This window comes from Choloepus didactylus, chromosome 2 (assembly GCF_015220235.1).
Source record: "Choloepus didactylus isolate mChoDid1 chromosome 2, mChoDid1.pri, whole genome shotgun sequence".
NCBI lineage: Eukaryota > Metazoa > Chordata > Mammalia > Pilosa > Megalonychidae > Choloepus > Choloepus didactylus.
This window is the reverse complement of record NC_051308.1, coordinates 63,891,736-63,908,282: the sequence shown is the minus strand read 5'-3', so window position 1 is coordinate 63,908,282 and position 16,547 is coordinate 63,891,736. Positions and strand designations below refer to the sequence as shown.

General features: G+C 34.7%; 1 protein-coding gene across 3 annotated transcripts in view; it reads right to left on the bottom strand.

Moving 5' to 3' along the window:
• Nucleotides 1-301: 301 nt before the first annotated feature.
• F13B (coagulation factor XIII B chain) overlaps nucleotides 302-16,547 on the bottom strand; it is a 48,515-nt gene continuing 32,269 nt past the window's right edge. For all 3 annotated transcript variants that reach the window (XM_037825106.1, XM_037825107.1, XM_037825108.1), the window contains 4 exons: nucleotides 15,872-16,072; nucleotides 15,140-15,322; nucleotides 1,638-1,851; nucleotides 302-520 (listed from right to left, as the gene is read on the bottom strand). In XM_037825106.1, the coding sequence (XP_037681034.1) occupies nucleotides 487-520; nucleotides 1,638-1,851; nucleotides 15,140-15,322; nucleotides 15,872-16,072 (632 nt within the window). In that variant the 3' untranslated portion in view covers nucleotides 302-486. The remainder of the gene's footprint in view (nucleotides 521-1,637; nucleotides 1,852-15,139; nucleotides 15,323-15,871; nucleotides 16,073-16,547) is intronic.

Sequence of the window (16,547 nt, the reverse complement as noted above, 5' to 3'; positions counted from 1 at the left end):
ACAATTCACTTAAAAAGTACTTTACATTTACAAGGGCTAAAAGGCAATCTCATTTGCATTAAAATAAAGTAAATCCTCTAATATTAGATACAGTTTCTCATCTGTAGTGTGTTTGGTTCTTTACTGTTGAAAATAGTGAATTAAAAGTAACAGAAAATACTCACATTAATAAAGATGATAAAGACAAATGTGAATTTTTGTGTTAAGAAATGGAAGTATATTGATGTGTAAATCAATTTTTTAACAGATAGAAGACAAATAATAAAGGTTAGATTACATCTCAAAGTATCCAAACTAGAAATGAAACAATGCTTTGGGGCTTTTATTCATAAATAAAAAAAATTTTCAGCATAAACAATTTAGATTTAAATCTTTGAGCAAATATACATTTAGGGATTTTTAATTCAACATTTTTCTTCTAAATTTTGTGATTTATAAAAGATTTTATGATATGTTGAAATGCTATTCTTCTTTCTGCCATTCATTTTATGTCCTTATGGGTTCTTGATAAGACTCAGTCCTCGATGAGAGAGAGACAAAGAGAGAAAGATAAAGATTTTGAAATAAACATAATTTCTAATCAAGTATTAATCACAATCTTAGCCCTTCAATATTTCATTTAATGAGTCATTGTTTTAACAAAATACTGATAAAAGAAAGTAACCATACTTGGTAAATAATACCAAGCATTCCTTTTTAAAACTCAATGTCATTTATTATACTAACTTACAATTTTTTCAATTTCTGTCTAAGTTATTTATTCCCTTTCCTCTCGGAAAAGAGTAAAATCAAGATACACTAAAACTCATATAAATAGAATATAAATATTTTTATCCATGTGTGTCTTATGAAAGTTTTTTTCCTAGTGTCCAAAGTATCTGAAAAACTGTCTTTTAATAGTTCTTATAATTCATTTTTAACATTATTAGAAGAGCCACCTGCACTTTGCTATTAGTAATTGTTTTGATATTCTTAGTTGTATAGAAAGGGCAATTTCTATTTTATATCTTATCTCCAAAAAAGGCAAAATTCTGATTCTAGAAAATGATTTACCGTTTGGAATTATTTTAATACTTTTATCAGAAAACAACAGGAAAACTTTCCATTCACCAAGTAGTAGAAAATACATAGTTTTTGAATTTTAATACATGGAAACACTTCAGTATGTGATTCCAAATTCTTACATACAAATGTGATCATGAAATAGATACCACAATTTTAATCATTATTATTAATATGCTCTTATCTCAGGAGAAAGGTTTGTACAGCAGTGTTCCCCAACCTTTGTTAATTACATATAAATTTATACTGTGAAGAGGGAGAAAATGAGATTTTCTCTGATCTCAGAACATACAGGTTAAGTTTTCCAGATTTAAATATCTTTCACATATAAATTTATTTATTTACCCAATTGCCAAAGTGTCATAAATATCAATTGGCAAACAGGGCTTTAACTCCAGATAACTCAGTTTTTTGAATTAATATTTCTAGGAGTTTGCTTGAATTTTTGAAAACTAAAGAAAATATCAGTTTTTCCTTTCCAATAACCGTAAAGCAGGAGTGCTGAAATTTGTAATGTGTTGAATTTCTTGAATAACAAACTGATATAAAAGCTGTAGATGTAAGCCTCTTCTTACCTTTCTCTTTGAATACATCTTGGATATTTTAATTGCCCCTTGTCACATCGTACCCTAAGTTCAGATCCTATAACAGATGACCCAGGTATATAAGTATCTCCCTTACAAAGAAACTCAATATGCTCTCCATGGAAAATATGTGGTCTATTGTCAAAATTCCATTTCAGGAGTAAATTATTCTTTTCCATTTCAACAAAAGATAAAGAGCAAGGCTCTGAAAAGAAAAAGAAGAAAATGATCTTGATACATCTTGGTACAAACTGAATGTACTGTGTTACAGACTCATGATAATATTAAAACTTCCAGGCATGAGAGTGGCAAGTAAGTTAAAACTAATACTGGAGTCAAATAATATGTTCAAACATCACAGAAAACATTCTGCATTTGCCTCTGTGGTTCTGGATTTCGAGAAAGAAAAGGGTATGTCCTATCTGTCATTTAGCTCTGTGTCACTAGGTTTTTCAAACTTAGCACAAAAAAAAAAAAAGTTTTCCAAGAGCACTGACAGTTACTAATGGTCATGGAGATGATGCTTGTTTCCCTCTTCTTTAGAAAGTTTTAGTAATATGAACACAAGCCATTGATTCCTGGGGAGATAATATTTTATGGAAATATAAAAATGAGCTGGATTCTCAAAACTGACACAAACTCTTTGCAACCCTGATGCCATTCCAAGTGGTTGACAGTTTCCTTTCTTATAAGTTTCCAGAATTTAAGAACTATTGAGATTGGATTAAATTTATTTTAAATTCTAAGCATTGAAACTATTTTTGTGATCACTCTTTTATTATTAAAACAAAACAAAATAACCTAAAATAAGTAATAGTTTATTACTTTGTTTGTTTCTTTGACTGTTCTTTGATAAAAACATTGATTTTTTTAAGATATGAAATGTCAAATTATTCCAGAAATATGGGTTTACTTTGTCCTTTTTTATTTTCTGGATAAATTAGCACTAAGGAGTGCTAACTAAGGAGACAGTTCCAAAAAAAGTGGAGACTTGCTAACAGAGCTTAGCAATCATATTCCTATAATACATTAACAGATGTATTCATTCACTTATTTATTTAACCAGCAATTATTGAATGCCTATGTTCCAAATGTTATGCTACAAAGTAATATGGATTATATAAAAACATAAAAAAGAGTTATTAGAATAAGCATAGTTTCCAATTGTGCTGAAGCCATCTGTCCCTATACTAGCTGTCAGCCAGAGGATAGGATAAGTATTCTCTGGGGGAAGAAGATGACATAGTCCCAATCTTCTAAAATTTTCCATACATAATATCTGATATTCACTCAACTGTTAAAAGAAATACCCAGAAACAAACCTAGAAAATAGAAATAAACCCAGTTAATCCAGAAATTGGAGTTTTGAGACAAATATTAAAAATAAATGTGGGGGCAAGATGGCAGACTGGTGAGCTGTATGTTTTAGTTACTCCTCCAGGAAAGTAGGTAAAAAGCCAGGAACTGCGTGGACTGGACACCACAGAGCAATCTGTCTTTGGGCATACTTCATACAACACTCATGAAAACGTGGAACTGCTGAGATCAGCGAAATCTGTAAGTTTTTGCGGCCAGGGGACCCGCGCCCCTCCCTGCCAGGCTCAGTCCCGGGGGAGGAGGGGCTGTCAGCTCCAGGAAGGAGAAGGGAGAATTGCAGTGGCTGCTCTCATCGGAAACTCATTCTACTGATTCAAACTCCAACCATAGATAGACTGAGGCCAGACACCAGAGACTCTGAGAGCAGCCAGCCCAGCAGAGAGGAGACGGGCATAGAAGGAAAACAACACGAGAAGCTCCAAAGTAAAACCAGAGGATTTTTGGAGTTCTGGTGAACACAGAAAGGGGAAGGGCGGAGATCAGGCCTTGAGGCGCATATGCAAATCCCGAAGCAAGGCTGATCTCTCTGCCCAGGGCACCTTTCCTTAATGGCCCTGGTTGCTTTGTCTATTAGCATTTAAATAACCCATTATATCTCTGAGGAGGGCCGTTTTTTTTTTTTTTTTTTTTTTTTTTTAAATCCTTTTTGCTTTTTCTAAAACAATTACTCTAAGAAGCTCAATACAGAAAGCTTCAAAGAATTGAAATTTGGGCACGTCAAGTCAAGAGCAGAAATAAGAGAGCTCTGAGACAAAAGGCAATAATCCAGTGGCTGAGAAAATTCACTAAACAACACAACTTCCCAAGAAAAGGGGGGTGTCCGCTCACAGCCACCATCCTGGTGGACAGGAAACACTCCTGCCCATCGCCAGCCCCATAGCCCAGAGCTGCCCCAGACAACCCAGTGTGACGGAAGTGCTTCAAATAACAGGCACACACCACAAAACTGGGCGTGGACATTAGCCTTCCCTGCAACCTCAGCTGAATGTCCCAGAGCTGGGAAGGGGGAGCAGTGTGAATTAACAGAGCCCCATTCAGCCATCATTTGAGCAGACTGGGAGCCTCCCAACACAGCCCAGCAGCCCAGAACTGCCCTGGGGGGACGGCACTCACCTGTGACATAGCACAGTCATCCCTCAACAGAGGACCCGGGGTGCACAGCCTGGAAGAGGGGCCCACTTGCAAGTCTCAGGAGCCATACGCCAATACCAAAGACTTGTGGGTCAGTGGCAGAGACAAACTGTGGCAGGACTGAACTGAAGGATTAGACTATTGCAGTAGCTTTAAAACTCTAGGATCATCAGGGAGATTTGATTGTTAGGGCCACCCCCCCTCCCCGACTGCCCAGAAACACGCCCCACATACAGGGCAGGCAACACCAACTACACACGCAAGCTTGGGACACCAATTGGGCCCCACAAGACTCACTCCCCCACTCACCAAAAAGGCTAAGCAGGGGAGATCTGGCTTGTGGAGAACAGGTGGCTCGTGGACGCCACCTGCTGGTTAGTTAGAGAAAGTGTACTCCACGAAGCTGTAGATCTGATAAATTAGAGATAAGGACTTCAACTGGTCTACAAACCCTAAAAGAACCCTATCAAGGACAGCAAATGCCACGAGGCCAAAAACAACAGAAAATTATAAAGCATATGAAAAAACCAGACGATATGGATAACCCAAGCCCAAGCACCCAAATCAAAAGACCAGAAGAGACACACCTAGAGCAGCTACTCAAAGAACTAAAGATGAACAATGAGACCCTAGTACGGGATATGAAGGAAATCAAGAAGACCCTAGAAGAGCATAAAGAAGACATTGCAAGACTAAATAAAAAAATGGATGATCTTATGGAAATTAAAGAAACTGTTGACCAAATTAAAAAGATTCTGGACACTCATAGTACAAGACTAGAGGAAGTTGAACAACGAATCAGTGACCTGGAAGATGACAGAATGGAAAATGAAAGCATAAAAGAAAGAATGGGGAAAAAAATTGAAAAACTCGAAATGGACCTCAGGGATATGATAGATAATATGAAGCGTCCGAATATAAGACTCATTGGTGTCCCAGAAGGGGAAGAAAAGGGTAAAGGTCTAGGAAGAGTATTCAAAGAAATTGTTGGGGAAAACTTCCCAAATCTTCTAAACAACATAAATACACAAATCATAAATGCTCAGCGAACTCCAAATAGAATAAATCCAAAAAAACCCACTCCGAGACATATACTGATCACACTGTCAAACATAGAAGAGAAGGAGCAAGTTCTGAAAGCAGCAAGAGAAAAGCAATTCACCACATACAAAGGAAACAGCATAAGACTAAGTAGTGACTACTCAGCAGCCACCATGGAGGCGAGAAGGCAATGGCACGATATATTTAAAATTCTGAGAGAGAGGAATTTCCAGCCAAGAATACTTTATCCAGCAAAGCTCTCCTTCAAATTTGAGGGAGAGCTTAAATTTTTCACAGACAAAGAAATGCTGAGAGAATTTGCTAACAAGAGACCTGCCCTACTGGAGATACTAAAGGGAGCCCTACAGACAGAGAAACAAAGACAGGACAGAGAGACTTGGAGAAAGGCTCAGTACTAAAGAGATTCGGTATGGGTACAATAAAGGATATTAATAGAGAGAGGGAAAAATATGGCAAACATAATCCAAAAGATAAGATGGCCGATTCAAGAAATGCCTTCACGGTTTTAACGTTGAATGTAAATGGATTAAACTCCCCAATTAAAAGATATAGATTCGCAGAATGGATCAAAAAAAATGAACCATCAATATGTTGCATACAAGAGACTCATCTTAGACACAGGGACACAAAGAAATTGAAAGTGAAAGGATGGAAAAAAATATTTCATGCAAGCTACAGCCAAAAGAAAGCAGGTGTAGCAATATTAATCTCAGATAAAATAGACTTCAAATGCAGGGATGTTTTGAGAGACAAAGAAGGCCACTACATACTAATAAAAGGGGCAATTCAGCAAGAAGAAATAACAATCGTAAATGTCTATGCACCCAATCAAGGTGCCACAAAATACATGAGAGAAACATTGGCAAAACTAAAGGAAGCAATTGATGTTTCCACAATAATTGTGGGAGACTTCAACACATCACTCTCTCCTATAGATAGATCAACCAGACAGAAGACCAATAAGGAAATTGAAAACCTAAACAATCTGATAAATGAATTAGATTTAACAGACATCTACAGGACATTACATCCCAAATCACCAGGATACACATACTTTTCTAGTGCTCACGGAACTTTCTCCAGAATAGATCATATGCTGGGACATAAAACAAGCCTCAATAAATTTAAAAAGATTGAAATTATTCAAAGCACATTCTCTGACCACAATGGAATACAATTAGAAGTCAATAACCATCAGAGACTTAGAAAATTCACAAATACCTGGAGGTTAAACAACACACTCCTAAACAATCAGTGGGTTAAAGAAGAAATAGCAAGAGAAATTGCTAAATATATAGAGACGAATGAAAATGAGAACACAACATACCAAAACCTATGGGATGCAGCAAAAGCAGTGCTAAGGGGGAAATTTATAGCACTAAACGCATATATTAAAAAGGAAGAAAGAGCCAAAATCAAAGAACTAATGGATCAACTGAAGAAGCTAGAAAATGAACAGCAAACCAATCCTAAACCAAGTAGAAGAAAAGAAATAACAAGGATTAAAGCAGAAATAAATGACATAGAGAACAAAAAAACAATAGAAAGGATAAATATCACCAAAAGTTGGTTCTTTGAGAAGATCAACAAGATTGACAAGCCCCTAGCTAGACTGACAAAATCAAAAAGAGAGAAGACCCATATAAACAAAATAATGAATGAAAAAGGTGACATAACTGCAGATCCTGAAGAAATTAAAAAAATTATAAGAGGATATTATGAACAACTGTATGGCAACAAACTGGATAATGTAGAAGAAATGGACAATTTCCTGGAAACATATGAACAACCTAGACTGACCAGAGAAGAAATAGAAGACCTCAACCAACCCATCACAAGCAAAGAGATCCAATCAGTCATCAAAAATCTTCCCACAAATAAATGCCCAGGGCCAGATGGCTTCACAGGGGAATTCTACCAAACTTTCCAGAAAGAACTGACACCAATCTTACTCAAACTCTTTCAAAACATTGAAGAAAATGGAACACTACCTAACTCATTTTATGAAGCTAACATCAATCTAATACCAAAACCAGGCAAAGATGCTACAAAAAAGGAAAACTACCGGCCAATCTCCCTAATGAATATAGATGCAAAAATCCTCAACAAAATACTTGCAAATCGAATCCAAAGACACATTAAAAAAATCATACACCATGACCAGGTGGGGTTCGTTCCAGGCATGCAAGGATGGTTCAACATCAGAAAAACAATCAATGTATTACAACACATTAAAAACTCGAAAGGGAAAAATCAATTGATCATCTCAATAGATGCTGAAAAAGCATTTGACAAAATCCAACATCCCTTTTTGATAAAAACACTTCAAAAGGTAGGAATTGAAGGAAACTTCCTCAACATGATAAAGAGCATATATGAAAAACCCACAGCCAGCATAGTACTCAATGGTGAGAGACTGAAAGCCTTCCCTCTAAGATCAGGAACAAGACAAGGATGCCCGCTGTCACCACTGTTATTCAACATTGTGCTGGAAGTGCTAGCCAGGGCAATCCGGCAAGACAAAGAAATAAAAGGCATCCAAATTGGAAAAGAAGAAGTAAAACTGTCATTGTTTGCAGATGATATGATCTTATATCTAGAAAACCCTGAGAAATCAACGATACACCTACTAGAGCTAATAAACAAATTTAGCAAAGTAGCGGGATACAAGATTAATGCACATAAGTCAGTAATGTTTCTATATGCTAGAAATGAACAAACTGAAGAGACACTCAAGAAAAAGATACCATTTTCAATAGCAACTAAAAAAATCAAGTACCTAGGAATCAACTTAACCAAAGATGTAAAAGACCTATACAAAGAAAACTACATAATTCTACTAAAAGAAATAGAAGGGGACCTTAAAAGATGGAAAAATATTCCATGTTCATGGATAGGAAGGCTAAATGTCATTAAGATGTCAATTCTACCCAAACTCATCTACAGATTCAATGCAATCCCAATCAAAATTCCAACAACCTACTTTGCAGACTTGGAAAAGCTAGTTATCAAATTTATTTGGAAAGGGAAGATGCCTCGAATTGCTAAAGACACTCTAAAAAAGAAAAAACGAAGTGGGAGGACTTACACTCCCTGACTTTGAAGCTTATTATAAAGCCACAGTTGCCAAGACAGCATGGTACTGGCACAAAGATAGACATATAGATCAATGGAATCGAATTGAGAATTCAGAGATAGACCCTCAGATCTATGGCCGACTGATCTTTGATAAGGCCCCCAAAGTCACCGAACTGAGCCATAATGGTCTTTTCAACAAATGGGGCTGGGAGAGTTGGATATCCATATCCAAAAGAATGAAAGAGGACCCCTACCTCACCCCCTACACAAAAATTAACTCAAAATGGACCAAAGATCTCAATATAAAAGAAAGTACCATAAAACTCCTAGAAGATAATGTAGGAAAACATCTTCAAGACCTTGTATTAGGAGGCCACTTCCTAGACTTTACACCCAAAGCACAAGCAACAAAAGAGAAAATAGATAAATGGGAACTCCTCAAGCTTAGAAGTTTCTGCACCTCAAAGGAATTTCTCAAAAAGGTAAAGAGGCAGCCAACTCAATGGGAAAAAATTTTTGGAAACCATGTATCTGACAAAAGACTGATATCTTGCATATACAAAGAAATCCTACAACTCAATGACAATAGTACAGACAGCCCAATTATAAAATGGGCAAAAGATATGAAAAGACAGTTCTCTGAAGAGGAAATACAAATGACCAAGAAACACATGAAAAAATGTTCAGCTTCACTAGCTATTAGAGAGATGCAAATTAAGACCACAATGAGATACCATCTAACACCGGTTAGAATGGCTGCCATTAAACAAACAGGAAACTACAAATGCTGGAGGGGATGTGGAGAAATTGGAACTCTTATTCATTGTTGGTGGGACTGTATAATGGTTCAGCCACTCTGGAAGTCAGTCTGGCAGTTCCTTAGAAAACTAGATATAGAGCTACCATTCGATCCAGCGATTGCACTCCTCGGTATATACCCGGAAGATCGGAAAGCAGTGACACGAACAGATATCTGCACGCCAATGTTCATAGCAGCATTATTCACAATTGCCAAGAGATGGAAACAACCCAAATGTCCTTCAACAGATGAGTGGATAAATAAAATGTGGTATATACACACGATGGAATACTACGCGGCAGTAAGAAGGAACGATCTGGTGAAACATATGACAACATGGATGAACCTTGAAGACATAATGCTGAGCGAAATAAGCCAGGCACAAAAAGAGAAATATTATATGCTACCACTAATGTGAACTTTGAAAAATGTAAAACAAATGGTTTATAATGTAGAATGTAGGGGAACTAGCAGTAGAGAGCAATTAAGGAAGGGGGAACAATAATCCAGGAAGAACAGATAAGCTATTTAACGTTCTGGGGATGCCCAGAAATGACTATGGTCTGTTAATTTCTGATGGTTGTAGTAGGAACAAGTTCACTGAAATGTTGCTATATTATGTAACTTTCTTGGGGTAAAGTAGGAACATGTTGGAAGTTAAGCAGTTATCTTAGGTTAGTTGTCTTTTTCTTACTCCCTTGCTATGGTCTCTTTGAAATGCTCTTTTATTGTATGTTTGTTTTCTTTTTAACTTTTTTTTTCATACAGGTGATTTGAAAAAAGAAGGGAAAGTTAAAAAAAAAAAAAAAAAGAAAAAAGACAAACAAGGGAAAAAAAAAAAAAAAAAAGATGTAGTGCCCCCTTGAGGAGCCTGTGGAGAATGCAGGGGTATTCGCCTACCCCACCTCCATGGTTGCTAACATGACCACAGACATAGGGGACTGGTGGTTTGATGGGTTGAGCCCTCTACCATAAGTTTTACCCTTGGGAAGACGGTTGCTGCAAAGGAGAGGCTAGGCCTCCCTGTATTTGTGCCTAAGAGTCTCCTCCTGAATGCCTCTTTGTTGCTCAGATGTGGCCCTCTCTCTCTGGCTAAGCCAACTTGAAAGGTGAAATCACTGCCCTCCCCCCTACGTGGGATCAGACACCCAGGGAAGTGAATCTCCCTGGCAACGTGGAATATGACTCCCAGGGAGGAATGTAGACCTGGCACCGTGGGACGGAGAACATCTTCTTGACCAAAAGGGGGATGTGAAAGGAAATGAAATAAGCTTCAGTGGCAGAGAGATTCCAAAAGGAGCCGAGAGGTCACTCTGGTGGGCACTCTTATGCACACTTTAGACAACCCTTTTTAGGTTCTAAAGAATTGGGGTAGCTGGTGGTGGATACCTGAAACTATCAAACTACAACCCAGAACCCATGAATCTCGAAGACAGTTGTATAAAAATGTACCTTATGAGGGGTGACAATGGGATTGGGAAAGCCATAAGGACCAAACACCACTTTGTCTAGTTTATGGATGGATGTGTAGAAAAGTAGGGGAAGGAAACAAACAGACAAAGGTACCCAGTGTTCTTTTTTACTTCAATTGCTCTTTTTCACTCTAATTATTATTCTTGTTATTTTTGTGTGTGTGCTAATGAAGGTGTCAGGGATTGATTTAGGTGATGAATGTACAACTATGTAATGGTACTGTAAACAATCGAAAGTACAATTTGTTTTGTATGACTGCGTGGTATGTGAATATATCTCAATAAAATGATGATTAAAAAAAAAATAATAAAAAAAAATAAAAAAAAAAAAATAAATGTGATTAATATGACCAAGATATAGATGTTAAGATGGAGTCTTTCACCAAAGAACTGGAATTTACAAGAAAGTATCATTTGGAAATTCCAAGACAGTAAAAATAATAACTGAAATTAGAAACTCAATAGATGAGTTTAAAGCAGATTAGATCTGGACCTGGCATCATGGGATTGAGAACATCTTCGTGACCAAAAGGGGGATGTGAAATGAAACGAAATAAAGTTTCAGTGGCTGAGAGATTTCAAATGGAGTCAACAGGTCACTCTGGTGGACATGCTTCCACAAAATATAGATAACACTTTTTAGGTTTTAATGTATTGGAATCGCTAGAAGTAAATACCTGAAACTATCAAACTCCAACCCAGTAACCTGGACTCTTGAAGGTGAGTGTGTAACAATGTAGGGGTGTATGGATGGGTGACAGTATGATTGTGAAAACCTTGAGGACTGCAATCCCTTTATCCAGTGTATGGATGGATGAGTAGATAAATGGGAACAAAAACTAAATGAAAAATAGGGTGGGATGGGGGAATGATTTGGGTGTTCTTTTTTAGTTTTATTTTTCATTCTTATTCTGATTCTTTCCGGTGTAAGGAAAATGTTCAAAAATAGATTGGGGTGATGAATGCACAACTATATGATGATACTGTGAACAGCTGATTGTACACCGTGGATGACTGTATGGTATGTGAATATACTTCAATAACACTAAATTTTTAAAAAAGCAGATTAGACACATCTACAGAGAGTATTATTGAAAGGGACGAAATACCGTAGAAAATTACCAATCCAATAAAAAGATAAAAGGATAGATGATACAGAAGATTTTAAAAGACACAGGGCACAGCTATGGAATCATAGAAAGACTGAAGAGAGAAAATGTGACAAAGGTATTATTTTAAAAGATATCAGCCAATCATTTTACAAATTCTATGAAAGACATTAACCCAAATTCAAGAAATGTTGTCAACTTTAAGAGTGAAATGTACAAAGAAAACATCTAGGGCCAACATAAATAACTTTGCTGAGAATAAGGACTAAGATAAAATTTCAAAAGCAGCAGAGTTAGAAAGAGAGAGAAAGGAAGGAAGGAAGGAAGGAAGGAAGGAAAGAAGGAAGGACGGGAGGCAGGGAGGGAAGACACCTTACCTTCAAAGGAGTACCAATAAGAATGATATTTCAACAAACAGAAATCAGCAGAGGTTATAATGGCATCTTTCAAACTACTGAAAGAAAATAAGAGCCAAGCTAGAATTCTATATTGAAGAAAAGTATACTTCAAAAGGAAGGAAAATAGAGGAATTTGCAGACAAACAAAAACATAAAATAATAATGAAATAATGGAGATTTTCTTTTAGGCAGAAAGAAAATTATTCCAATGAGAAACAGAAAAATAGGACAGAATGAGGAGCAAATGAATTGATAAATATGTGTGCAAATATAAAAGTCTTGTAGTGCAAAACAATAATATTAATAATACCTTTGGGCCCTAAGCTATATGGAGAATTAAAGTGCATGACACAGGAATACAAGAAGTGAGAAGCGTAATAAAATTAAAATGTTCTAAGGTCCTAGAGAAGTGTAAAATTACTAATTTAAATTGGACTGTAATAAGCCAAGTTTGCATGATGTAATCTCTATGAAAATAATTAAAGGAAACCTAGAGTAAAGTATAATTAATAAAGAGAGAAAAGGGCATAATAAAAATGTATTTATTCATAAGAAAGTAAAAGAAAAGAAAAAGGAATAAGACAGGTAAAACATATCTAGTATAGCAAGATGATATCTATAACCCAGATATATCAGTAATGACATTAATATGTAAATGGAGGAAGTACCCCATTATAAAGAAAAGATTGTAAGACTGAATAATTTAAAATATATATATACTGATATAAGAAATACACATGAAATATAAGGACCCAGAAAGTTGAAAATTAAAGGATGGAAAGATGTATACTATGTAAATACTTTTCAAAGGCAACCAGGTGCAGCTAAAATACACTTTAAGGCAACCAAAACAAAACAAAACATTCTATATATAAAAGAGAATTTTTAAAAAATACAGGGCCAATACACCAAGAAGATATAACATGTCTCAATCTGTGTGTACTTAATAAAATAGCACTAAAATACAAAAGTGAAAATTGACAAACTAAAATGCAGAATGAGAGACTTTAACACACTTCTTTTTGTAACTGATAGGAAAAAAAAGTAACAGTGCAAATATGGATGATTTTAACAACATGACAAACAAAATTCAATCCAATTGAAATACATGCAACAGCAGCGAACCTCACATTAGGAAAGTTAACCTTTTTTTTCAGATATAAAAGAACACTTACCTAAAGTTGATATGCTAGTTCATAAAGCAAATATCAAAGAACGTCAAGGACAAATATAACTGAAAGTATGCCTCAGTGGATTTAAAATAGGAATCAATGACAAAAAGAAAATTAGGAAACCCCAAAATGTTTAGAATTTAAATAATAACTTCTAAATAACTCAGACGGCATAAATGGCATCAAAATGTTTTGAAATAAAATGTTTTGAAATGAATAATAATAAAAATCTGAAATGTAAAAACTTGAAGGAAGTAGTTATAATTGTGCTTAGAGGGAAAATATTTCCTTATATCCAAACATTAGAAAATACAGAAAGGCTGAAAATCAGTGATTTAAGTATCCATCTAAGGAAGTTAGAAAAAGAGTGACAAAATAAATCTAAAGAAAGCAGAAGAGTGAAGTAATAAAAATAAGAGCATAAATTAATGAAATAGAGAGGAACACTGGATGAAGGATCAACAAATGCAAATGTTGGTTGCTTAAAAAGACTGACAATATTGGTAGACCCCTAGCCAGACACATCAAGAAAGTAATAAATAAAGTTTAATAGAGGGAAAAACAAAAAATACAGCACCAAAGACATTAAAAACTGCATAAAAGAACGTTATGAACAACTTTATGCCAATAAATTTGACAAATTAGATATAATGGATAAATTCCTGGAAACCACTCCTTCTAAAAGTTACAGAAGAGATAACCTAATATCTATTAAACAATTTGGAACAGTCATTAAAATCTTTCCATAAAGAAAACTTGAGGCCTAAATGGCTTCTCTGGTGAATTGTTCCAAATATTAAGGAAGAAATAGTGCCACTCTAACACAAACTTCCAAAGAATTGAAAAAGAGGGAACACTTCCCAACTCATTTAATGAGATTAACAAAATCTTGACAGCAAACCCTGAAAGAAAGTTACAGAACAATCTCTTTCATGCAAATAGATGCAAAATTCCAAAGTAAATTATTAGCAAATGAAATCCAGCAACATACAAAAAGCAGAATTCATCATCATCAAGTGGGATTTATTCCAGGAGTGAAGTCATGGTTTAACATTTAAAAACAACCAATATAATTCACTAAACTCACAGGAAAAAATAAAATAAAAATAATCACATGATATCTTAACTGATACTGCTGAAATTCTATACTCATTGGAAAATTTTTTAAAACCTTTCTCGAAATAGAAATAGAAGGTTGATTTCTTTAATTTGGTAAAAACTATTTTTAATACCATACTTAAAGGTGGATTATTGAGATTAGGAAACAAACAAGGCTACCCACCACCTCTTCTGTTCAACCTTGTACTGAAATCCTAGCCAGTGAAAATAAGTAAGAAAAATAAGCAAAAGTCATAAGAATCCATATGGTCTCTTGTTATTACAGATATGCTATTTTATGCATTCTGAAAGCATTGGTCTATGTTGTTACTTCTATTAGGATGGTTTTCTAAATCTACTGACAAACATTAACTGATTCTCAGACTCATATTCATATTTTGTTAAGGTTTCTTCATCTTTCCAGTCTGAGGCTACCATTTATATCTTTGTTCTCCCATTGCATTCTTGTTTTCTATTATAATAGCAATCACACTAAATGATAGTTGTTTACGTGTTTACCCACAACACTATGTCTTATTCTTCTTATAGCCCCATACCAAACTAGTACCTGATGTATGGTGTGTACTTAATAAATATTTGTTAGAGTTGAACTGGATGAAGTTATTTACGATGGAGTGGGAAGAATTGAAACCAATGATTAAACAGGCACACCAATAAAATAATATAATAACAGCAAACTGAGAGCTATATTAGCATTGAAGCAGTTCAAAGAGGACAAATTAAAAATAGTATAAAGTTTTATTTTATTACATAGAGGCATATTTAGTAGTACGTACCTAAACACAATGGTGGTGTAGTCCACAATCCATCTAAACAATACGCCTCCTTAGATCCTTGTAGGAAATGGTGCTCAAAACATCTGTATTCTACTGAGGAACCATTTTCATAGTTGCCTTCTGTTGAACTAATAATGACTCCATTTTTAATTAATGGAGGGGATGCACACATTCCTTTAAATTCTGCAAAAACAATTTTTAAAGTATGTAATAAGTTGTTACAGTGTAATGACCATCCAGTGCTTTCATAATTGCTACAGAAAGAAAATGAGATATTTTATCATAAAAGATTTCAGCATAAAAGATGTCAAATGTTTTTTAAAGATTGCAAGTATTTCTGCAATAATGTCACACTATAAAGTTTATTAGTACAATTAGAATCCCATATTATAATTTTCAAATAAATCATTAAAACTATCAAAGTTTTAAAAAATACATATTTTATTTTCCTTTACTATCTAGCTAAAAGAGAAAGTGTATGACTTTTTTTACAGCCATAATAGTCTGGTGATTTTTATAAAACCTCTTCATTTTTCCCTTCATAAAACTGACTTTTTAGAATTAAAAAGTGTCACTATAGTCATCCTATTTAAGTGTCTGTGCTGACTGGATATTGATTGAATCATTTCCAATTTTATACACTAGAAAATGATGGCAGTGTATTGTTTATGTTTAACCCATTTGGCAGATATTGACGAAGTAAGAAATTGTCAGAAAGCACTATTCTCTTACCTTTTCTAACACATAGAGGATATTTCACTTCTCCTCTATTGCATTGCACAGATAACTCAGAAAGTGGGGTTGATGGAGTTAAGTCATATCCCAATTTACATATAAAATCTATTAAATCACCATGTAGGATTTTTCCTTCATATTTCCATTTCATCTCTATATTATTTCTGTTCATGTAATCCAAATTCACAGTACATGGCTCTAAAAGACAAAATGCTCTTTTAAATTCTTTACTCATCTGACAAATATTTTTAAAATAAAAATTATGACAGGTATCAAAAACAATATTTTATAATATTTGACATTTATCATTATTAAATCTCCTCACACACATATGCACAGCAAATAATATACTTTATTACTATCAAATGAATTTTTCCATTTCTTACCATCTTCATTATGTCACAAATTAAAAATCCCTTAATCTGAAACATTAAACACATAGTTTAAGGCCATCAACCAGTTATGTTAACTTGCTTTCTATAAAATGAAAATATTGAAATAGAGAACATATGTTATAGAACATTTGCTGTGTCAGGAAGTGTTCTGTTTAATTCCAGATGTCTTTGACCCAAAAACTCCATTTCAGAAAGATTGAAATACAATAACATAAAACATAGACAAAATAAGTATAATTAGTTTTTTAATTAACAAAAATTAAAGATTTCTAAAAATG